At 29.8% G+C, this 27,401-nt stretch overlaps 1 protein-coding gene across 1 annotated transcript; it reads left to right on the top strand.

The window, feature by feature from the left end:
- Positions 1 to 3,218: 3,218 nt before the first annotated feature.
- Positions 3,219 to 25,881, top strand: LOC123301034 (putative uncharacterized protein DDB_G0277255). The gene is made up of 3 exons (XM_044883762.1): positions 3,219 to 3,293; positions 5,532 to 6,117; positions 25,742 to 25,881. The coding sequence occupies exons 1-3, from the start codon at positions 3,219 to 3,221 to the stop codon at positions 25,879 to 25,881; spliced, it is 801 nt and encodes a 266-aa protein (XP_044739697.1).
- Positions 25,882 to 27,401: the final 1,520 nt, after the last annotated feature.

The raw sequence follows: 27,401 nt of genomic DNA, 5'->3' as shown, positions 1-27,401 counted from the left end.
TTATAGAAAGGGGATAAGCGAGAGCAATCTTTTTCCAATCTTTACTTTTAAACCCAGCGAAGTGGGCGGGTATCACTCTAGTATTAAATAAATATTATTTATATTTTATACTACATACCACACTATATCTTGGATTATTTTGACTAGTCATTTACTAAAAATAACCATATTTAACAAACTCTACAACTTGGGTAGAAATATGATACAGTCAAAAAACACTTTATCTTACCCTCGAATTTCTTTTGGAAGATTTGAAGAATTACTAGAAAGATAAAGTAAAAAAAAATGTAGTTTGTATATTTAGGCCATGCATATATGTAATATGCAAGGTATATTAAGTTTAGTCCCAAGTTTGTAACGCTTAAAAATATTGATACTATGAACACAATTTTGATATAGGTGTTCATAAAATCACCTAATTAGTTCATTTCCGGTTGTCTGTCTGTCGTCTGTCTTCTGTCTGTCCGTGTGTCATCACGATTACTCAAAAACGAAAAAAGATATCAAGCTGAAATTTTTATAGCGTACTGAGGACGTAAAAAGTGAAGTCAAGTTCGTAAATGAGCCACATAGGTCAATTGGGTCTTGCGTCCGTAGGACATATCTTGTAAACCGTTATAGAAAGAACGTTTAAATGTTAAAAATATGCCTTATAAAAAAATAACCAACTTTTGTTTGAAATATTTTTTTGTAAATATCACTTTTTACCCGTACTGTACCCGTACGTATGTAATTATGGGAATACCAGTTATGTATGTATGACATGAATGTATGTGTAATGTGATGTGTGGAGTCATCAACACTGTCTATGCATGGTATTTCAACAATTAAATCAGTCAATTGTTTGTTTTCACTTCTTTTTATAAAATTTTATCACGAAAAAATTACTCCCTTTAAAACAACCATCTGTTAATATAAAACGTATAACATTTTTTATAAAAACAATTGATTAAGAGAGTGTTAATTAATAAAATATTAAAAGGATAGAGACACTCAGACGAACAGACAGACAGGCAGACAGATTGACGCTACCATACTCATACAATTTCATGTAAAATTATGATTATATAATCTTTTTTTTTACTACATGTCACAAACAACCCTTATGTTAGTTAGCAGCTACACTCTACAGTCAATAGTCTGCGTATGTGCTAGCTACCCTTAACATTGATTTAACTGTGTGCTTTGCGTGGAAATGAATGAACCTGTCGTACATTTGTAAGGGGCTGCAAATATGATGAATCAATTGAGTTGTTTTTTTATTTTACATTTCATTCATCACCCTATTCGCATATACACTGGCGTAGTTGTATGGGGGTCTAAGTACACATGACCTACCGTAAATTTTCACTGATTTATAAACAAATTTTTTGTATGCTATATTCACCCGCACAAAATTAGGTCTAAAAATAAAGTTCACCCTACCATAACACTCGAAATAGGGATAGGAATTGTTTTACAAGCTAAAAATATATGTCTGTACAGTTTTCAATTTATTTTTTAATGTAAAATAATCATCATGCTTTAAGTATATCAGACAACCTTGCTTGGACAGATGGCCATAAATTTTATCTCATTCATTCTTTTTACAGAAATCTTTAATTTATGCTTTACAATGATATCCATAGATGGCTTCCAGTGAAATGTTATTATTTGAATTTAATTTTTATGAAAATATTTATTAAAATATATCTTTACTAACGACCCGCCCCGGCTTCGCAAGGGTGCAATGCTGATACTAAATATACTACAGAATGCCTTTATATACAAAGAATGTGTTTATTTACGACATCACACTAGAAACCTCTACAATTATTAGTGATTCTCTGCTATAGTATGCATGTATTATAGATATAAACCTTAATCCTGAATCACTCTATCTATTAAAAAACCGCATCAAAACTCGTGGCGTAGTTTTAAAAATCTAAGTATATATAGGGACAGGCAGACAGCAGGAAGCGACTTTGTTTTATACTATGTAGTGATAGTGATAAACTAAAGTTCATGTGTTATTCTGATGTATGAGCTACAGAATTGTAAAGTTTCATTCAAATCCATTCAGTAGTTTTTGCGTGAAAGCGTTCCATTCACATTTATAATATATAAGGATTTATATGAAATAATATTTATTAAAATATATCTTTAGAAATTGTAGCTCATGTGTTATTCTGATGTATGAGTATTCTGATGATATAATTGTAAAGTTTTGAAATATTTCGTTTTCTTCTTGCCCACAATCGTTAAAACTTCAAAATTCTGTAACACGCGATAAACTTTACCTTAAGCAGCTGGTACCGTCAAAATGTCCAATTTATTCTGATCAAATATTTGACATTGCCAATCTCTCTCTTGTAGAGAATAATTATATTTAACTCCCAGTATGATTACCTCATCGTAAATGGCATAAATTTAACGGAAACGACGACATTCATTTTCCGGAAACGATGCTAGCAACATTGGATCAGAATTTCAAAGTTAATAGGATCGTATTTTAAGTATTTTACCTGAGATATATTCTTTAAAAGGGGAAAAATCATTAACTTACCTGGGGACCAAACTTTGACACTGATTACGGGCATCAACCTACTGTAAAATATTTATAGTTACGCGTATGTGTATCTAATATCGAATGTAAAATATTGTAATTTTCATTTTTAAGATACGTGAATTGATGAAAATATCAAAAATAAAAAAATTACATTAAATATAATCAAATTTTATGTATGTTACAATATATATTTGTTAGGGTTCGATTTACGCATGTCAAATATTTTATATGATGTCAAAAAAATGTCAATTAACATTCGAAAATCAAAATATCCTTCTTATTCTGGAAAATGTACAGCACACTCCACTAAAATTGAACTGATTTATTTAAACTTTTTTTAAAGTTTATTTTCGATATTTTAATATTAAATTTTTTTAATGTTGTTTATTCCAGTATGGAGCCAATAAAATTTTTAGAAGGAAAATTTTTTAATAATCTTGTATACTAACTTCTTGTTCTTACTGTATTGACCTGAGATATTTGTATTCAAAGATTGGGTATTGCCCTGCTATTGTATTATATGTTGGTATAAAAAAATTTTAACGGCCGATTTCAGTTAACATAATTAATTTTTTTTTTAAATAATTGATGAATAATACCAATAATTTTGATTTTTTTGATTTGTTACAGACGAGCACATCTGAGAAATTGTCTAGAAAAACTAAAAGATATGGTACCATTAGGACCAGAAGCATCACGACATACAACATTAGGGTTATTAACGAAAGCGAAACGTTTTATTAAGGTTAGTATATGCATGTGATTATTTAAAACAATTTCTGCGTTATTCTTGCATTTTCAAAAAGGTTTGTTTCCATAACCACAAGTCACAAGTGCACTTTTTTAAAGTTGGTTTTATACTTGTGGGTAGTACAAATTTAAAAAACAAAAAAAGCAAGTGTAGCGCCACTTTTTCATAAATTGATCATGAACCATTCAGGCTTCCGTAGTCCACATAGTCAGTCCAGATTCTAATTATTCAGTTCATGTGTATGTATGTAATAAGGAACTTTATCATATAAAGTGGACTGATTGATCAATACATCTAATAATATACATGTTATGTTAACATCACATCACAGACCACATGATGAATAGTTAGAAGTTAGTTATTGACATTAAATGATTGTTTAGTTAATCATATTTAATACACATGCGTACCTAAGTACGTAAGTACGTGTGTATGTTTACTTTATACAGAGTGATTCATCCAAAATTATATCCTTTTAGCCCTAATGCCAATTAAAATTCTATGATGAGTTTTCCAAGTTTGTTTACGCTTTATTATTTTAAGATGGTATAAATCTATGTAAGTGATTGGATATTTCCAATTTTGATGTTAAAACTTTAATATACAAAGTGTAAAAAGCTCTACCAACTCTACAGCTGAAAATAAGTTTATTTAGCTAAACTTACCTCAGTACAAAGTTGTTTGGAATCCAAGCTGTCCTAAAGTTGAAATTTTGAAATCATTTTTTGTAACTTATACTCCAAACGCGAAATTGTATTTTGCTAAAATTGTGAATGTTGACATTTTATAGAAAAAAAACCGACGTAGGTTGTTAGATGTCAAATCATTCAAAGAAACCAACTTAACACTAAGACAAGTTTAACTAAATCGACTTATTTTGAGCTGTACTTAATCTGGTAAAGTGTTGTACAAACCTCTTAAAGTATCCTGTGTAAGCCCACAGCTTCGTTTCTTTAAGGGTCTAGAACAGGCGTGGGCGAGTTATTTTAAGTCAAAGCCACCATTGTTATAAGTTTATTGTGTGCCATAAAGTTTATTGTGTGTCTCTTTATGCAAGTCCGCATTGCTAATTGAGGAGGAAGCGAGACAGGTATACGACTATTCTACCTATCTCAGTTTCTCTAATAGTAATGAGATAGGTAGAAAAAAAATGTTATCACTCTGTCTCGTATTATTGGTTGACACTGGTTAGGGTATCACTGTCTTACTCGTATGTTAGATACAGAAGTCTGAGTGGCTTCTCTAAGCCACGTTTGCCCATGGATGGTCTAGAAGTAGTTAGGCATACATAGTAGTTATCACGAAACTACTATTCCGTAGACATATATGTTGATGTACTATATAAATCAACAGTTTAGTTTCTTTATAGGGGTAGTAGTTTCGATACACGGCAAATTAGTTTTGGGACACCCGGTATAAATTTATTGTAGATAATAAACTATTAATAAAATAGAATAGGACTATTATTATAACATATGCTGTCATATGTCATATGATGTATGACATATTAATAATAATTTTATGATTTTATAATTTTCCATTATTTTCAAATAAAAAGCCTCACATTTAAAATATAAAATGGGTGTTATTAGGAAAATCATTAGGAAAATCACTAATGAAGTCAAGCAGCCCATTTGACAGTTATAAGTTGGTTTAAATCTTTAAAAAAGCTGTAATGGTCTATGGACTGATTTGACCATTAAAAAAGTGGTTTATTTAAAATCAATTTAAAACTACAAAATAACGCTTTTATCTAAATAAAATCCATTCTGATTTTCTAATCTGATAGTTTTTACCACTCTGTTTAGTAATGAAATCCATCATTTTCCCAATCAAATTCTAAAAACACTAATTTTTATACCATGTATATATGAAATTTATCAAGATATATTAAGTTTAGGCCCAAATTTGTAACGCTTAAAAATATTGATAGTACGAACAAAATTTTGGTATAGGTGTACATAAAATCACCCAATTAGTTCATTTTCGATTGCCTGTCTACAGATACCTATTGATCATATTTTTAATTTATGCGTTACATATATTATGTATGTGTTTGTTTATTTATCTTTCTTTACTTATATGAAATAAAAAACAAACGATTGCGTAATCAACACTGTCTATACATGATATTTCAACAATTAATTCATAATTGTTTGTTTTCACTTGTTTTATATTTATTTCAACTAAAATGACTGAACTAATAGATTTTTTTTTATAAATTATTTTCAGAATTTAGAAGATCGTGAACGTAAACATTCATTACATAAAGAACAATTATCACGGGAACAACGTTATCTTAAACGACGATTAGATCAATTAACATTATCAACAACAGGTGGAACTGGTGGTGTAGTACACGTGAATGGATCACATCATCATGTGAATGGATCACAACAACAGCAACAACATTTAATTACAATAACAACATCACCTAACAACAATAACAATAACAATAATAATAATGGTGTTGCAACAATTACAAACATGATGAATAATTATCATCATCATCAATCATCATTTAATAATAATCATCATAATCATCAATTAACAATAACTGGAATGGCAGCATTAAATCATCATCATCATTTAAGTAATCATAATCATCATCATCGTAGTAAAACATCATCAACATCATCGTCAGCATCATCGTTGACAACACAGCATGTATTATCAGCATTATCAAAACGACGTTCGGTTAGTGAATGTTCATCGCAATCATCAACTTCTACCACATCATCGAAATCATCAACATCATCAACATCATCGATTTTAATGTGTTCATCAGCGGCTGAACCAGAATCTATTTCTGAATCAGGTATGTACCAATTTAAATCTTTTGTATTAAATATTATTATTTACTATTAGCTACCCTAACGACTTCATTTCCATAACGTTTTTGAACTTTCCGAAAAATGTTACTTGAATTTTCCAGAATCCCATCGAAATTTCGAAGGGAAAAATGTGTGTTACTATTTTTCTTATAAGTTAGGATGATTTTATAATAAAAACGCATATGTTAGTCCGCGGAACAGCACCCTTTTTGTTAAATGATTAATTCATACTTAAAACTGCATGAGAGGCTTCCTTTTCACGAGTTTACCAAACTTTCTCTCTGCGATTTTTTTCAATAGTGTTGTGTTTTCAAATGAGAATGATAATGTCATATTTAAGCTATAGGTTTGAGAAAACGCAGCAGGGAATTTATCGGACATTGACCACTCACTAAGTTTCAAGTATGTTTTTGTCATTTAACAAAAAGGATGCTGTCCCGCGGACTATGTGGGATGCTTGTCTGCCAGGTGGTGAACTCGATATGAAAAGATATCTGATCAGCCTGATATCCATAATAAAGCAGTAAGAGGCCAATATTTTAAAGCTATGGCCGCTTGATTACCTGGGCGTTTGGGATATCTAAGGTGATTAGATCATGGGTAGTAAATTTTCTTGGACGGACATTTCCGATCAAAATCTATATGCTAAATATGCCAAGTGAGAAAATCTACTTGGTGGCCATTTTTTGCCACGCTTCTGATTGGCTGCCTATTTTAATTAATAACTAACTTTCCGTGCATCGGATCAAAAAATGGAAGAGGACTTTTCGTTTCAGAATTTTATTTTCTACCTGATGCAACAAAAGCGTGCAGTACATACGGTACACCCTGTGTATTTAGAAATCGACGGAAGTACTGACTCGATGCCTATTTCAAAATCTATGAAATATCTTGAAGCTATACATTACCTGTGGTTTCGCTGTAGACTAACTGTTTCAATTGTTTATCCCCACCCTTCATCTAAAATTATTTTTAAAACAATTGGTTTTATATCGAAATTCAGTCCAGTTTATAGTTATACTTCCTATGTTTATACAATAACCACGAATTTCATATAATATAGACTGGACTGCACAATATATACCTTCTGTAATAATTCACGGTAGTAATTGATAAGTGCAGTTAGTAGCTCATACCAAATTGATCAAATAGTGTCCCATGAGTAATTACCATTTTCTTTTTTTTTCTTACAGTGTAAAAGCGTATACTCTATTTTTCATCTCTTTCTCTTGGGATACTTCCAGTTCCGCCTTTACCTATATGTATATACTTTAATCTTTGGTAACCCCTTTGACCATAAATCCTATGCACATAATCAATAAATATTGAATTATAGGTACTCTATTTTTATGATACACAGTAATCTATAATCTTTATAGGTTTTCATTTTCCCTTGAGATACATAAATTTATTTTTGTTATTTAATTTCAATATAGTTATCTGGTTTGTACCCTTTTCTTATTATTATAAAATATAATATTAACACATCATTTTTTGAACCAAACGGCAGATAATTAAGATTGTATTTTCAATGGTGCTAAAAAGAAAATATAGTCCCTAATCTATCGTATATTTGTTTTTAACGATATTTTTCGTTTCCTTTGATCGCTTAACTTTATAAACGCCGCTCAGAGTCTATGATGCGCGGGCCTCATATGTTTACGGATACCTTCTACCATTTCTTTTTATTCGACCTTTGACATATTTTCGATTTTCATTATACTTGCTCGCTTAATTATATACGCCAGGGAAATAAGCACTCCATTCAGTCTCATAGTGTTCCGGAAGCCTTCTAGTATTGCTTTTAATTCGATCTTTGGTCTTTTTTTTCATTTCCACTGATCGCTTAACTGTATAGTTCAGTGTCTATACCGCGCAGGCTTTATATGTATTATATTTGAAGTAATATTTCAGGTTAAGTTGGTTCTATTAGTATTATATACAACAAAAGAGCGTACAAAGTTTTATAAATATATTTTATATACTTATTTAGTTTTTGGTAATGTCATAGAGGTTAATAGATGACAGTACATTACACTAATAGATGATATTTTGTAGTTTTCTATTCTACTCTATGGTAATGCTTTACTATATAATTTAAAACAGACTGTAATGTTTAAGACCTCATATACGTTTTAAAAATATCAACGTCTTGATTGTAAACACTTTAACATTCAGGAGAAATAGCTAGGCAAATAGGAGAAATAGCAAAACAGCAATGTTGTTGCTTTTTGTATAATTCCATACCTAGTGAATTTGGACGTCTGAGAATTGGTCTCGTCACTCTTTGTGCGGTAATCCGATCGTTAAATTTGACTAAAGGTCGTTAGCCCTTCTTTAGTAATAAATATTTAATATTATTTCGCCTTCGGTTAGCCTGTATTACATTAGTTCTGAGTGTACGGAAGAGAAATACAAACCTTTTGGACTGCCAGTCATAATGAGGAGAACGCATATCCATTAATCCTGTAAATGCTGGTTGATTCAACTTCTTCAACTATTAATATGCGTGAAAGAATATCGCGGTCACATCAGCTTAGTTGACTTCACTTTGAAGGACCGCACAAATGCTTCAGAAGAAACAGTCAAGTACGTGTCAGGATTGCGCTTGCGTTATCCGCATAGGAATCATACCTTACGTTGATTTCCGGCTACAAACTTGGCACATTGTTCCCGAATCCGTATTTTACTTCGCATTATTTTTAACCCCCGAACTAAAAAAAGGGGTGCTATAAGTTTGACCGCTATGTGTGTGTGTCTGTCTGTGGCATCGTAGCGCCTAAACGGCTGAACTGATTTTGATTTTTTTGGTTTCATTTGAAAGGTAATTTAACGTAGTTCTTCTATGTGTTTCTTAGTTCCATCGTAGCAGCCCCTAAACGGTCGAACCGACTTGATTGAGAACATTTTATAGCTAAGTTTCCAAAAATCGGTTTACAAGGAATAAATCGCATTGGTCGGGGGTTTTTTAAATTTAGTTTTCACTTGTCTATTTATAATTGTAAAAAATACAAGCCATAGAATGTGCAATATGCAATATAGTTAGTTACTATATCTACCATATTACTATTATTATTTCCTTTGTTATAATATCATTGTTATTGTCAACATGGAAACATTTAAAAGATTTAGACAAATGAAATAAATAGTGTGTGTGTTTGTTTGTCTTGTTTGTTTGTTTGTAAGTTGGTACTACTAATATCACTATCTAATGTAATGTAAAGACATCTCTTTGTTATCTTTAGTATATTTCTGTTTATTGTTTTTTTATTATTTTCTTTTCAAAAAATTGTTCATTTATAAAACGTGTAATACCACAATTGTATTTATGTTATCTCTAAATACAGTGCCGTCTTTAGGGGGAGGTAAATGAGTAGACTTTTAGGAAGCTATAAGATTTTGATTTTTAAAGGTAAAATGTTTTTTTTGTTCCTGTCTCACACAAGGGAATGTTTTTTTTATTATACCCACAATTTCATCGCATAAGCTAGGTTAAGTTGAGTGGTTCGATCAGCAATGCTGAAAAATCACTCGGAAGACTTAAAGCCCAATGTTGGTCTGAAAAAAAGCTGATTATATCCATTATTATCTCAACATCCATTTCCCATGCTTCTTCTAGCCTATTTAGAAAACCTTTTCTGCAATTTTAGAACACTGGTTTCTGGTATTAGACATCAACATGATGCATAGTTTCGAAGAAAAACGCTCTTTGTGTCCAATTTTGGATTATATTTCAAAAACCACGCATCCAATCATTAAATAAACCCTATTTTTGGATTTTTTGGGTCAAAATTACCCTATATAATGAATTTTATCGATATCGAATTCATAAAAAAATTTTCGATTTTTTTTCAATTTTCTTAAGGGGTACCCCTTAGAAAAAATCGGGAAAATGTTTTTGTTTCCGATTTCGATAAAACTCTGTGTATAAGGTAATTTTGACCCAAAAAATACAAAAATCGGGTGTACGTATCGATTGAATGCATAGTTTCTGAGAAAATCGCTCTTTGTGTACAATTTTGGATTATATCTCAAAAACCACGCATCCAATCATTAAATAAACCCTATTTTTGGATTTTTTGGGTCAAAATTACCTTATATAATGAATTTTATCGATATCGAAGGCAGAAAAAAATTTTCGATTTTTTTCAATTTTCTTAAGGGGGTACCCCTTAGAAAAAATCGAAAAAATCGGGAAAATGTTTTTGTTTCCGATTTCGATAAAACTCTGTGTATAAGGTAATTTTGACCCAAAAAATACAAAAATCGGGTGTACGTATCGATTGGATGCATAGTTTCTGAGAAAATCGCTCTTTGTGTCCAATTTTGGATTTTATCTCAAAAACCACGCATCCAATCATTAAATAAACCCTATTTTTGGATTTTTTGGGTCAAAATTACCTTATATAATGAATTTTATCGATATCGAAGGCAAAAAAAATTTTTTAATTTTTTGCAATTTTCTTAAGGGGTACCCCTTAGAAAAAAATCGAAAAAAAACGGGATAAAATTTGTGTTTCCGATTTCGATAAAACTCAGTGTATAAGTTAATTTTGGCCCAAAAAATACAAAAATGGGGTGTACGTATCGATTGGATGCATAGTTTCTGAGAAAATCGCTCTTTGTGTCCAATTTTGGATTATATCTCAAAAGCCACGCAACCAATCATTAAATAAACCCTATTTTTGGATATTTTGGGTCAAAATTACCTTATATAATGAATTTTATCGATATCGAAGGAAAAAAAATTTTGCAATTTTTTGCAATTTTCTTAAGGGGTACCCCTTAGAAAAAAATCGAAAAAATCGGGAAAAATTTTTTGTTTCCGATTCCGTTAAAACAAAAAATACAAAACTCATTCTCCTGAGCTACAAAAACATCAATTAAGCCAGTTCTCTTCTTTTTCTCCACTTCTCCTCTCTTCTTTTACTTCTTGGCACAAAAATGGCGACCATTGCGACCATTTTCTATTTAATACCATAACTACGTACCTTTTAAATACCACAGGGTTGGCTGATATATTTTTGATATGTGTGGGTTGATTCTTTATTACACATAGTAAAAATATAATCTCAAATATATTATATTGTTTGTTCACTTTACATTTTCACGTAACGTAAATAAAAATATAATGATTAATGTCATTATTTATATTAGAAGCACTAGAGCAAGCAAGCACTACTAACTCTAACTAGCTAGCACTACTATAGCAGAGCAGAGCAGAGCAAAGGCAGACATGTTAGTTATATTCATCTTATCAATGAATGAACATAATAAATGATATTTATACATCAAAACATTATTCATAAATAACATCATCATCATCATAAACAACATTATAGTTATCTGCATTACCGACTCAACTATATAGAAATACTACTTTACAACATAGAAATAAGTATCATATTACATGTATTATATTGGTTGAGTGAATCTAACCTATATAAATGGGAAGATTGTTAAGCTCGGAAATGGTTTGGGTCCGTTTCCGTCCAGAACTTTTGTTTAAAAAAGACTTTAGAAAAGCCAAGTACATTGTTGCAAAGAAAGTGGTGTATTTTGTAATATACCAATAGAGACATATATGGAAATCGGAAACGCAATAAGTGAATTCTTGACCACAGTCAGAGAGATAGAAAGAGGCAGAAATTGTAGGCGTATAAGAGAGACAAAGATAACTAACTATACGCAAACTGCTTTATCTGTCTCTCTTTACTGCGATCAACCATTTGGCGTTTACTTTGCAACTCTTTGATATTATCTCTATGAATATATCTCAAATCGGTTGCTTAAAAAGTATCTGAATAATAGGTGAAAAATTACCTAAATAACATTAGCAGATTTAGTCTAGGTTGGCTCATCTCAGAAAATCGTAGTTATATATAAAAGAACTTTACTTTGCGTTTGTTTTTAATATAGGATTTGGTTACTACGAACACATACCTGTCATGTTTAGTCACTATGCAGTTAGCTCGTTTTGGTTAGTTTAAATTAACTTATTGATCATTTTTATAATATATAACATATCTTTATTAAGTATACAACAACCATCGATACCCCAGTTGGTACAGCAGTGGACTTAAGACACTAAAATAATAGTAATCCGTAGGTCGGTTGTTTAAAAGTAAGTTGGTTAAAAAAAGGTTGTTTAAAAGTAAGTTGCATTTCAAAACAACAATATTTGAAATCTGCTAGACAGTATATTGCTTTCATACAAACAACTCTCATGTAGTTGTGTCAACTTCACCACTCAATCCCGTACGGTAGTTGTATCACATTCATGGCACCATTCGGCATATTTGATCACGCGGTGAGGTTAAGACAACCTCATATCGATTAATATTAAGAATTTTTTTTCAATTCATGATTACTTTATCTTGGCTCTCAATAAGCCTCTAATAATATCTATCAAATGATCTCACATGATCTTTATGGAAAGTTGCTCCAACAGTATCTTAAGTTCAATTCGTTGTGTGCGTAGTCATGGTAAAAACAATAAAATCGATGCCAGCGCTTCCATTGAAAAATTTTGGCGATGAAGGACGCTGTTATGACTAATTTGCAATTCTTTACATGTTAATGTTATAGAAAATGTCAAATTAAAATTATTGAAAAACACTAACTAATTAAACTTAATGCATTAAAAATTGTGAAAATAAGAAATCAAATTGCACAAATATTATTTTTCAAATGTAAATTATCATAATTATTTATTTAAATTTGTGAAACTATAATATTAAATTTTCAATGTAAGTAATAAATGCAATCCGTACAATTATATATGCATCCATACAATTCTATAATTAAAGTAGTGTATCGTTACCATGGAAACGCCTCATATAAAACTCACGCACGTTGCGAATATCAAAACCATTCTCCCCAACCTAGAAAATAGTATAGGGAAATCTATTACCATCTTCTAGTCTACTAGGCTAAGACAGTAAGCCTACCTAGATAACTTTCCCCTCTATATAATATGTCAATCAAAATAATATAAAAAGTTTTCTATAATAAATATTCAAAGTGTAAATCAATAACTCATGCTTTAACGTTAACATTAACGCTAGCGTTACCCAATCAATTTATGTATATATGTTATATAAGAATATGTAAATTTTGTATTTTAGTTTTAATATATATTCCTTGTTAATAATTACATATCAATTCAATTAATTTATAATCTTATTTGAATATTTAAACAATCAATGTTTGGAAATCATTTGGTTGGTTGAAACTAACCCTAACTAACTCTTTGTTACAATATATTCATATTTTATACCTATATCATATTTTATTTGACACATTTCAAATATCTTATTTAATTCGAAAAGTATCATTTATTTGGTTTTTCAAGATGGCGATGATTATTACCGTTACTTCATGCATAACTAACGCAGGGTAACGAACTTACGGGAAAACTTTCAAAAATCTGAATTTGTCAGAGAAATATTCAATTTTGGAAATGTCAGAAATTTTTAATCTCAGTCACGGAAAATGACAAGTCTTGATCAGGGAATATTTTTTGAGTCTCTGATATTAGATAAACTCTAAAGACCTTATTCCTTTTCAGCAATTTTCGAAAATTCAAAATTTTGTTTTTTGGTGCGATTTACACTAAGATAGGGTAACGAACTTTGTGGAAAATTTTCGAAAATTAAATTTGTTAGAGAATTAGTTCTTCAAATTTGCAAATGCCAGAGATTTTTAATCTCGATCAAGGAAAATGATCAGGGATAAATTTACTGGGATGGTTTTCAGCGCCTCGAAAATACAAAATTTTGGTTTTTCGGTTCTTTTTACCTTTGTAAATGACTTTTATCAAATCTTTGGTCAAATTATATACATTTGGCCAGAGAATTTTGCTATAATCAGGAAATTTCATAAAGTAGATAGAGAGTGTATGTTCTTCATTAATAAGAAAAGCGTCTATGGGTTGATGATTTGGCGACATCATCCGGAAATCTCTAAGACTCCTAGGCGATGTGAAAATCGGACGTCGTCGGTTTTATTTTTAATTTACCTTTCTTCTATTTTGTTACCCTTCGGAAATCACCCGAAGGCCTCTGGACAGTTGCTTACTCCGTCTAATGCTCCGTCAATCTGCCACTGGTCAAAAACTTTGATTTTATTATATAAATGTTATGAAATTTGGTGTAAATTATTGTTTTTTAGATCTCGAAGAGAATGTAGCCTTGGGCAATATAGATACGTTTGATATTCCTGCCAAATTTAGCTCCAAAATAATTATCCAAATATAATGAAATTAAGTGATTTACACACGTTTTCCTCTATCTCCAATACTTACAATTTCCTCGAATTTTTAGGAATGATGGGAATTGTTCACTCACTAGGTCGATTAAATTGGCCATAATCTTCCTGTCCCCGTAAAAGTAAATTTAATGTTTCAAACTATAGTTTGACATTTGGAACAACTTCACAGCATTCACAGAGTTGCAAACACAGCAAGCTGAAATTGAATCACCGCTTATTTAAAAGAACTGTTTCAGTTCCAATTCTTCTCAACACTTCAAACGCTAGCTGCTAAAATCTTTTAGCACCATCTCCTTAAACTCTTGAAGAAAGCCCATAAATGATGTTTGTCACTTATAAAATAAATTACTAGTCCTCACCTTACAATTCCATGCTTGTAAAAGCACTCAACCATACCTATCTATTTTTAATCAAGATTATTATAAACAACTGGATACAGTATTGTTAGTATTGCACATCTAACGACATCTGTGCTTCTATTTATTCAAATAATTAATAATTTTCTATAAATATTTATTAATTATTTAATTTGTTTTTTTTATTAATAATTTTTAACGGTTAATATTCACCGTTTCATTGTACTTTTAAATTTTTAATTACGAGATTAAACCGTTGAAAAACAAATGTTCATTAAACAGTAGCTTTTCAAAATGATCGAAAAATGCAACAAGTCTTGATGGAGACTAAAATAGTTCCTGGGATATGACTCCTAGAAATTAAACCAAATAATTTCTATGCCCTAATATTGGATATCCTTGTTTCTTTGTTCCTAAAAATAATTTTCCTAAAAAATTTCAAAAAATAAATAATTTTTTCAAGAAAATTTATGAAATCTACGTGTACTAAATAAAATTTTAAAACTTTTTTGGAAAAAGTTGTTCTTGTTTCCTCTAAGACAACAAATTTTTAACCAAACCTTCTATTCCTTATAATTTCAAAGGAAACCTTTGGAAACTACATTATTTGGCACCCCTCTTTTTTTTTGCTCCTTTAATATTATCAGATATGTTGATATCAGATTAGGCACACCGTAACTTAAAGCTACCTTCCAACACAATCAATTATTTTCTCTCCTTATTAATATTATCAATTGGGGTCATTATGATCAATTTTTCAAATTTTTATATCATTTGGAGAAAACATTTACCAACTCATCTCAAAGTAATCTGTACGCCATTCAGAAATTATTTTACATTTTTGAATTCTATCCGTTCTTTGAAACACGAGGACTAAAATTAACTTCCCAGGCTCGACTACAATAGCTTTGATTCTATCCATTTTATTTTTTGATGGTAAAGTCTAGAAAGAATTTTTTTCTGCAATTCTTTGCTTATGATACCTTGATATCGCTATTCTAACAAAGAGGGGTGATTAGTTTAACGTGTCTGTGTATATGGCTGTGGCATCATAGCTCCTAAACTGATGAATCGATTTTGATTTTTTTTGGTGATTTTTCGAACGGTTGAGCAGATTTTCTTGAAACATAACTAAAAACACTCTCGATCAAATTATCTTTCAAACGAACAAAAAAAAATCTAAATCGGTTCATCCATTTAGCAGCTACGATTTAGGATTGCCACCTCTCCAGACTAGATCGAGAGACTCCCGAAATCGTGTAGTCTCTCCCGAATTCCCATATCAACATAAATTCTTTAGAATTCAGTAAATAAAGATTTTTTTTTTATTAATTGCTACATTCGACAACTATGGAAAAGAGTACACAAAACATCAAAAATATCGATTAATTTCACTATTTCCAGACTTTCTGGTTTATCTCCGCACTTGTCGGAACTTTGAGATTGCAACCCTAGTTACGATGCCATAAACGAATCGATCAGATTCGATTTTGTATCGAGGGCTTCACTAAACTTTTAATTTATGTTTTATGATAGATATTAATTGATAAATTCTAAAAAATTTACTTTCCCCCTTTCTTTAAAGTTTATTACTTCAATCTCATTAGAGGTCATTTAAGAACAGGAGTTTATTATTGTAACCAAACTTCATAAGCAAGGCAATATTACAAACAAAAGGTTTAAAGTTTTATAATAGAAACTTGTTCTTGTACGTAAGACTTAATATGTCTATGATAAGACGTATTCTTTATAGAATATTAACAATAGTAAGTAAATTAATATTAGATATTTAGTAAGTCAATGGATTTATACCTTAATACCCATAATGCATACGTATTTGTATTGTTATAGGTAGGTAATCTATAATATGTGTAAATATTACCTACATGATAACATCTTACCACTACAGTACTTATTACAATATAATATAATCTTACTTAAATACAGGTGATTCAAAAGTCACTTCAAGAAAAATGCTATGTCAAAAATAAAACGATTTTATCATTTAAATGGCAGAAACACAATGTTCAAAAAGATGGTAACATCTTTGGGTACAAAATATTTCTCAATTACACGTGAATATCTTTTGGAACAAGCCTGTATTATGGATTAGTGCAATTTTAAATGGTTTAAACGACAAAATTAAATATCTGATTGACTACATGGGAGTTTAAGATAGTTTCCGGTGTGTCGGTGGCTAAAAAACAGTAAAATGGATCGGTAAAATTGGCGATGGTATAATGAAAAAGTACAATCAATTTTCCATTCAGCAAATGGTAAAAATTTATGGTAAAAATCAACCAAAAAAGATTATCTTTAGTTTTTTCGTAAAATTAGCGCGTAAAGAAAATTCGTAGAGAATATTGCGATTACCTTTTGCTCTTTATTTTCAGAAAAAAAATCAGTAGCCGTGATAGATTTGACCCTTAAAAGCCAATCATCTCCTGATTAAGTAAATTATTGTACACGGCAAAATACTAAGTGCAAGAAAATATATTCTTAACGTGATATCAAGTAAATATTTCCTGAGTTCAAGAAAATGTTTACTTATAACTTTACTTTAATTTTTAAGCAATCAAATATTTATTTTCTTCACTTAATTAGTATAGACGAACATTCATCAGACTTGTTAATAGATAAATAAAAAATTATGATAATACAAAAGTTAAAATGATTTTGCATGATTTAATAAAAAAAAGGTGCTTTTATCGATTTAACTTCGTCGAATTTTAAGTTTAAAAAGTGACAAAAAGCAAAGTTGTACATCAAATTAAAACTATACATATAAAATGCTTTATCCTGAATGACTGAACTGATTGACTGACGGATCAACGCACAGCTTAAATCGCTGATCGTAGAGACCTGAAACTTGGAGGGTATGTTCTTTGTATGACACAGACATCTGACATCCGATAAAAAACGATTTTTTTTTACCCCTAAGGCGTTAAAAAACGGGACAAAGTTTGTTTTATTTATAAAAGTCAATATAACTCCCAAATTACTTAACCGATTTAAAAAATTCTTTCACCTAAAGAAAGGTACATTATCAGCAAGTAACATGGGCTGATTTTTATTTTCAAAAAAAATAAAATATTTTCTTGTTTATGATAAATATTTCTAGTGACTATTTAATATATTTTTGTTTAAGATAGTACTATCGGTAATAGACTTTGAATTCAGAATTTAATGAAACTTGGTATAGTTGTCCATTATTATGTCATAATTAACCAGTTAAATTTTTAGGAGCCTTCAGAGAACTGAAAAAAAGATATTTTAACATTGATCCTTATGGGAAATCACAGATTTTATTTTATTTCACAAAACTGGACGTTCAAATTTTCGTTAATTATGATATAATAATGAACAACTATGCCAAGTTTCATTAAATTCTGAATGCAAAGTCTATTACCGATAGTACTACCTTAATAAATTAAAAATCATACTGTATATTATTAAAATATACAAATAACAATAACGTATGGTTTGGTATTTATTTGACATGTGACATGTGACATGTACCTAATTATTTAATTATTCGAATGCAAGCATTTTAATTAGTCAACTAAGAATAATAATAAAAAAAAAAGAAAAACACGTACGCGCATGCTTCACACATCGATTTATTCTTTCGTTTAACTTGTAAAAAATCGGTACCAAGGCTTTTTCTATAAGAAAACACTTTTTTATTCGCAATTCAATGTTCTTTATTCTACATGTAGGCCTTAACCCTATTATGGCTATAACCATTGGCGTACCTAGAGATTTTGCCAAGAATGGTCAGACGCCGCAGAAATATTCTCAGGGCTTGTGTAAGAACAATTTCTTTGAGACATAAAATTTTTGACCTTTAGTTTTTCTTGATAATGAATCTCTTAACATAAATAGTCTATATTTATAAATGAAGAAACTGACTGATTGATCAACGCACAACTGAAATCACTGGATCTAGAAGCATGAAATTTTGCACAAACAACGTAAGGGGCTAAAATGAGAGTTGAAATTTTGTTTGTAGCTGAGTCAGTTTTCAAGTTAGAAATGTAAAAAATGATACATGAGCTTATGGTTCAAAGCAAAACTTTACTGTAAGACTATTTCCAAAAAGTTCATTCTTCATGGGGATAAAATAGAAGAAGATGTTTATATAAAATTTTGTTATTATACACCCAACATTTTTTGCTTGAAACATTTTCATCAATAAAACTTATTTTTCGAGTTTTGAAGGATATGTCACCTTAATAAAATATTATATGTAATCTCTATGGCGATACTCACGTATGACGTCACTAGTGGCTATCTTCCTCTTTGTTTAATTAACTAGGAATTTTAAACGTTCATATTTTGCATATTAGTAAATATTTTTAAAAACCAACTTCACTTTTCTATTCGAGAAGTCAAAATTCTTCAACTGAAGTGATTAAAAAAAATTTAGTCCGATCCCCGATTGTTTTTGGCAACCGGGGCTAGGACCGGGCAAGTGAACTCATTCCGAATTTCTTTGTTTGTTCCAAAAAGAAATATTTAAAATTTATTTAACTTTCTGTTTTCATTTATAGACAAATAAATACTCTATTTATGTTAATATGTTTTGATTTCTTTAGCTTTAATATTTAAAACATCGGTATCGTTTGAAAAGGAAAAAGTGCACACAGTTTGTCTCGAATGACTCTATTCAAACTCAACGAACTATGTTAAAAACTAATTTCAGCTTTATTTCAAATAGAAATCTCGTTATTGGATTTAATTTGACTGGCCTATTTATTAAATTTATCATCTATTAAGAGAGAATTCTTCATACAAAGAAAATAATTTGTATATAGTAAAATGTATAGTAACTAACTGGTTAGTAAAGTAGTTGACTAAAGAAGTTGAATAAGAGAAAACGCAACATATATCTCTATATATTATAAATGCGAAAGTAAGCATGTTTGTTGTTTGTTTGTTACGCTTTCACGCTAAAACTAGCGAATGGTTTTTAATGAAAATGTACAGCAATATAGCTCATACATCAGAATAACACATGAGATATAATTTATAAAGATATATTATTAAAAAAAAAAAAAAAAAATTAATTTAATTTGGCATTACCATAAATTACAGATTTCTGTAAAAGTAGTCATTTGACATTACCATAAATTACAGTTTTCTGTAAAAATAGTCAATATAAAATATTTCACGGCCATCTTCTCTGATATACTTAATTCATAATTACTATTATACATTTATAAAAATAGAAAACCATACATATATTTTACCTGTGTAAAACAATCCTTACCATTGTTTCGGGTATTATAGAAAGGGGATAAGCGAGAGCAATCTTTGTCAATCTTTACTTTTAAACCCAGCGAAGCGGGTGGGTATCACTCTAGTATATATATATATATATAGCTTACATATAGAGTTAGCTCTAGCAATAGGATATAGAATTTGAAACAAAGTTTAATTAATTGTAAAGCGTTATTTCATTTTCTTTGTACTTTCTATAGGAACTACAAATTCCCTTTTTACTTCTCTCTAATCTTCTGCTTCAGCTTGTGCTTCGGTTCTGTTCTCCTTCTTTGTCTTTTATATATATAACTAATAAATTCCATGTTTTGTGTAGCATACTCTGACTACTGAATCTCAAGTCAGTTAGTCTCATAATCAAATACACATTCGAACAAAATGAAAATCATTACTTATTTATAAACTATATTATGTAAGATATTTAAATACAGAATGTTCAACTGCCTCTGCGGGAAAAATAATGGATTTCTTAATTGTAGGAAATAAAAGACCTCGCACAAATTAGATGTAATCTGCATTTCGATCAAACTTTTTCAAATTTTGTCAAATGATAGTCTAAAGAAAAGTTCCCATGGTCACAAGTCATGAAAATGTCAGGATTTCATGTTATAGCTATATTAAAGTTGGAAAATGTACTCATTTGTATAATATATGCCTATGTATGTATAGGCAAATACATATACAGATATGTATAACTACATGCATACGTATGTTTTTTAATGTAAGGTTGTTGTTTTTTAATTCTTGTTTTTTTTAAGAATATGTTACGAAATTCAAAGAAAAAGCAATGTTAAATGATCAGTGGATCAATAATATAGTGCTAAGATCATTTTTTTCAACTACATACGTATATGATTTTTGACAATTAAATTACAATAACTTTTTTATATAATTGAGTACATTTTCCAACTTTAATTTAACTTGAAATCCTGTCATTTTCATGACTTGTGACCATGGGAACTGTTATTCAGAATGACTTAAAGTACTTAAACTATTTAATTATCCAAGTTTGACCGAAATGCAGATAATTTACTTAATCGAGAATCTGTTGGTTCGATTTCTAAGGGACATTACTTTAAAAAAAAATATTGATTTAAAAATATTCAAGGAACGTTTCTGAGCAGATAGCGATCCTAACTGCCTTTGAGTAAAATCAATCTTGATCTTGCACTCGCTCGGCCTCGTATCCAGCTCTATGTTGATCTTGCAATATTAATCTTAACCTCGCAAGAACTACAAGACCAATACCAATATCATTTTATCAGTCTCGTATGATTTCTAGTTCCTTTAACCTGGAGTTTGGTAAATCTTATGAAACTCTGCCAAGGTCGTAACCAGCCATCAAACTTCCATTGGACACACTCCTTTCTCTTAGAAATTTTGTGAACGTGCCCCGCAAGTAGGCTACATTGATATCTGCACTAGGTAGGTATGGCCCTTGACATTTTCTACGTCATCTTCTCATATTCCCTATGTTTACTATGCAAAATTGTCGACAAATTTACCAAAATATCGCTTAATTTTTGTGAAATCAACGATTGAAAATGAAAATTTGTTAATTATTTTGTTAATTAAAATTTGTTAATAAAATGTATTTTAAAAATCCCTTAACGATTATCTAATAAAAATCTCTTGGAGATATAAAACTCCAAACAAAACAATAAATGCAGTTTTTTATGGGTAGATTGGGATTAAATGGCCATGAAACTGGTTCAATAAATCCAAGCAACTTTGAGTATTGAGTTGCGGTGTAAGTTACAGAGTTAACACACGTTGTTGAAACTAACGTCCTTTATTTTTAACGTTCGTGTATCCTTTATCAAAGTTTACAAATCAACTTGTAAAACAACAAATTCGTAATTTTTTCTTAAGATGCACATAAATTTACACGCATAAATATTGTATGTCCATATATTTAATCTTTAATTAATTGTTTTATGGCGTATTGCTTCCATATTCTCTTTTTCGATATATATTATCTTACATTACCCTATTTAAGAGTCCACTGAACTAACTAATACAATAAAATAAAATCAGTTGATTAAATTCTATAAAAAAAAGTTGGTATAGAATATTTACTTGAATTCACAAATAACGTATAATTTATTGTTGAAATGTATTGGAAATAAATGAAATTACAATAATTTCAGTCAATCCTGTGTAGATTGCTTTCTTATAAAAAAAATAATATTGTAATACACATGCTTTTTAGTGGCATATTAGATTAGATCATGGTACATGGTTTTAATGAAAAATAAACATTGTCAAAATGTAGAAATTAGTGATCCCTAGACAGTTTTCACGCCTTACTGCCTCACTTAAGTACTGATGACTCTCACTTACCCGAAGTTATTCTTAAGGACACCGGAACGAAGTATTGAAAAAAATAAGCTCCCATTCAAAAAGGGACTTATATGGTTACATTAATAGGGTATTATCGTTAATCAAAAATAAATTATGAAATTTGAAAAAAGTTAAAATTTATGTAAAAATATACTTAAATATTCTGATTTCGAGTCATAAAAGCACTTTTTTTTTTAAATATTAAAATTAAAAATCGTAATTTTTAAACTGTATATCACGTGACCTAAAACACAGGTAAGCCCTGCTGTGATGTCATAACGGTATTAGTCATAGACCACCAGTTAGTTAAATGTAGACAGTAGGGTATAATATATACATAAATAAGTATTTATATTTATATTATAATCAGATGTCTATGAATATATCTGTCAAAATTATTTGTGTTATTTCGTATAGTGATACCCATATTATGTCATCAAATTGGATGCCCGCGTTTTTAACAGTTTATAAAAGGTTCAAAATTTAATTTAAGTTTTTGGCAAGAAAGCGTGTGTATTTTTCCGAAATAAATTTTTGGTGGCTTTTTATTAGCAAAATCAATATTTTGAAGTACTTTTTCAAAAATAGTGGAATACCCTATTCTTGTTTAGATTCTAATAAGATTGTTTTCTTGAGCATAAATTATTACTCCCCTCCGAACGGAAAGTGTCAAACTTCGTCCCGCTGTGCTAAACAAAGTTTTTGCTTTCGCTGAGAACGTGGAATTCCTCCCTCACCCTTTTCCTCCAAAATTCCAACCAAGTATGTTTTTACGTTTTTTCTTTTGATTTTGATTCTATTGTACACAAAACAAGAAAGGAAATTTTTTTGTTACTAAAATTAGAATGAAGCAATCCTCTAACTAAATCGAATAAAAAAGAAATGTCTAGTAAATGGCAAAGAATATAAATAATGTATTATCATGATTTGTGAATCATGTGAACTAAGCAAAAGATTTGAGTGTGTAACACTAAAGAACATAAAAAATCGGTCAAGAACGAGTCGAGTTTATTCTTTCATGATTCCGTTTCAAAACAAGTTTTCTACCTACAAAAACTATAAAATCGTGTCAAATTTAAACTTAAAGTTTATAAAGCTTATTAAGAGCATTTAGTCTTAAATTTATACAGCCACCATTGTCATACAGGGTAAAAATCATTAATTTTTTTTTATGTATTGATTTTGACCCAACGACAACAATCAGGCTCAATTCCCAACTAATCTTCCAACTCAAATGAAAGAAAAAAATAAAATTTATAAAAACAATTATACATAATTAACATGAACAAAGGATCATGGGGGGAGGGGAGATAGGGTAAACTTAAATAAGCATGTTACTATAAAAAAATATATGCCCAAAAACAACCCTTTCGAAGCTACAGGTACTAAAATTATATGTTCAAAATTTATACAAGAACACAATCTGCCACGTTTATATAAAAAACTACGAAAACTGTCGCAATAAGAAAAGACTAGGGGAGTAAATATGGCAGGAAAATTTAAATGTAAAATGAAGAAGATATCTTTTGTCTTCTCATTCAATGAAAAAATCAGTTGAGTCTAAAAAGTATGGTTTAAATCCCCCAACATTCATTCAAATGCGATAGTAGACGGTTGACTAAATTTTTTTATCACTTCAGGTGAAGAATTATCACTGCACGAGCAAAAAAGGGAAGTTGGTTTTTGAAAATCTTTAGAAGTACGCAAAATATGAACGTTTAAATTAAAATTCCTAATTAAACACAGAGGAAGATATATTTTAGTGACGTCCTTGTCCGATATCACCATAGAAATACATGTAAAAAACATAAAAATTTTGTTTTGCTAAAAGGAGATGGACATTAATCTTTGAATTCTTACAAAGTTCCTCATACACAAAGTTTTTAAATCCCGTTTTAGTTGTCACATCTATCGTTTCCTTTTCAAAGTACAGTACCCTAAAAAGAAATGACTTGAACTGAGAACGAACAATATCTAATATCATAAAAAGTGTAGGGTGTCTCAATGTCTGATTCAAATAGTCCCTTCAGACACTTGTAGTGCTTACTTATATTACTTACTACATATATGAATATGTGTGACGTCTACTTTTTTTTTTTTTTAAATAATAATACCTACTAGAATATTCTTTACTAAGTACTGAGTACTAGCAAGTAGTAACTAACTAATGCTACTACTAGCCATGAAAATGTTGGCTGGCTGTTACTGTTAGTTAGTAGTAGATACACTCTATTAGATAGAATTGTATTGAATTGACACTTGAAAGTATAAAGCTATTACTAACAAAAGTTTAAAAAGACTACCTACCTATGTCTATATTATATAATACATTTCTTATATGACTTGCCTAGTTATTACTATCCAATTCTACCTATTCAGAATATTTTTAACAAAAGTGTCTTTACTGCTTAAAAGAACCTACAAAATATCTGTGAATAGAACACAGAATATTCGTAATTGTTTTCGTAAATATTAAGAGGAATAGATTGTCAATGTTTTTGAAATGTTTATAGTTAAGGGATTTGTAGAGTAAATCTTCCCCGATGAAATGATCTATTGACTTTTCTTTCTGGCTGAAGTCAGTCTCACTTTAGACGAGTATACATTCAAAGTGATGTTTTACGCTTTATTATATTCAAACTTGAACAAATCCTCATTTGGGATACTTTTCAGCTATAAATAGGACGAGCACTTGGCTCCAAAGCATTTCCGTGTGCACGGGAAGGATTTTGAGGAGCAAAACTTCTCGCATTGAGAATCTGTCCACATAAATTTTAGTTAAACAATGTAGTCCTGTAAATGCACCCATTTATGAGACGCATTTCCTCTGACGAATAAGATATGCATATACATGCATATTTTGAGCTCGGTACATCCTCTCACTTTGTCTTTGAGTCAAATGCTTAAAACTGAAAACCTGGATCTTGGCGAGGTTATCGAACTGGTCATGTCGATATCTTCAGTAGTTTTTACGCGTGATAACAAATACGAATTACGATTTTATTTACATATCATTTATTGATTAAACTGTCGTTGTATTGATAAGAACGAAACAAACGGCTTAATTCCTTCTCTTCTCTTCACAAAATCCCTTCCTTTCTGTGGATGCCTCATACAACAGACGGCGTATTTCCTTATGTCGAAAGGTCGTGTGTAGTCGACTGCAGACGTACTACCAATTTCTAGTCTTCATACTCCATTCCTTCTCAGATTTAAATAAACAAAGATTTAAAGAAATGATTAGGGAGGTAAAACCTCATTATTATTCTCCTTAAAACATAATTAACGGAGGCCATCAGATGGCGTTTTATAAATTTTGATATTATATTAACAAAATCATTTTTAATTGTTTCAGATGAAGTTGATGTGATTGGTTATACAAGCAATCAAAGTGACACAGATGATCATTCAAGTGTACAAAGTGCGTCCAGTGATAGTGGTGTTGCAATGTCTACATCACGTTTAACACTCTCTGAAGTAATGGAAGTCATGTAAACAACAACTAACAATCTAGAAATGCAAACAACAAACAAATGAAATGAAGATAGAAAGACCGTCCATCACACCCAACAACACAACAGCACAACTAAACAAACACCAAACACCAAAAACAACGCCCGTTCCCTCAATTTAAAACTCTAAAACAAATCAAATAATTGTTATAATTATGGAGAAAGAGATGGCTTTTAACAAAAAAAAAAAAAAAAAAAAAAAACGAAGTATATGGAGAGAATTTAGAAAGAAGAACCAATCATTATCATCTATTTTACTACCTTACTACTGGCTGACATTTTTTATTCATCTTTTTAATTTTTTTTTTTTTTATTAAATCATATTTTATTTTTTTAATGAGAAAAAAAAACTACAAATAACTTCTTCATATCTTTTTTGCTACAATTACAACACAATTTTATATAATTATTAATAAATTAATTATATTTAAATTATTATGTAACGGTCTGAGCACGGGATATTTTTTTATGACGTCATGGAGTCAATATGATGGCAGATAGCTTACACTTTCTTATTCTTCAAAGAGCATGCTGTGTAATTGAAAGCTGCAAAGTTCTACAAAGACATATAAAGCTCTTTAAGTTAATATCACTCTGTGATAACCTCCTGAATGTTTACTGATGACTATTCGGTTTAATAACAATACAAAACACAGTATGGACAGCAAACCCGTCCTGCCCAGCACGTGCAACCATAGTAAAGGAACGCAATTTAACATTTTAAAACTAACTGTATATTTGTCTAAACTATGTTTAAAAAAAAACTTTTAATTTTTTTATATAATATTACTTTTATTTTTTTAAATAATTAAAGATATATTTTCTTAGTCTTTTACTCCTAAGCGTTACATAATAATTTAAAATTCAACAAAAAAAAGAAAAACTATATTTAAATACGCTAATAAATGCTACCCACCAGCATCTAGTCAAAAAAAATATTTAAAAAAAATTCTATAAAAAAAAAACTAAATTTAAAAAGAAAATTGATATATTTTATCTATCAGAAAAAAATTATTTTTCAGAGAATTGCGTACTAATAAACTTTTAATCTACAAAAATTAAATCTTTTTATTAAAAATATTATGTTAAAAACAGATTTTATTTTAAATTTTAAAATATCCTCTTTTAAATTATATTTCGGATATTCAAATATTTGACGTTGGTAGGAATAAGCATAATTAATAATTATAATAATTCTTATTTTATGTTCATTTTCTTCACAGCTTGCTGGCCGAGAACTAGTCAATCTCAAAAATCGATTTAGATTAAAAATAAACTGAAAAATTTTAGAAACTTTTCGTATTTTAAAAATTTTTCTGGAATTTAATCACTTCTTAGTTTTACGTGTTAGCCCAATAAATTTTCCTCCTGCGAAAATTCTGGCAAGTGGGATCATTCTCTTTCATGGGGATTGCAAATTTATTAACTCCCCCACCAGCCTAAAATTGTTGAAAATTCGGTTTTTTTTTAATAGAAAGGATATAAAAAGATGTTCATAGGTTA

This window comes from Chrysoperla carnea, chromosome 5, assembly GCF_905475395.1.
Source record: "Chrysoperla carnea chromosome 5, inChrCarn1.1, whole genome shotgun sequence".
Taxonomy (NCBI): Eukaryota; Metazoa; Arthropoda; class Insecta; order Neuroptera; family Chrysopidae; genus Chrysoperla; species Chrysoperla carnea.
Note: the sequence above shows the minus strand (reverse complement) of the source record. Positions and strands in the feature narration are given on the sequence as shown.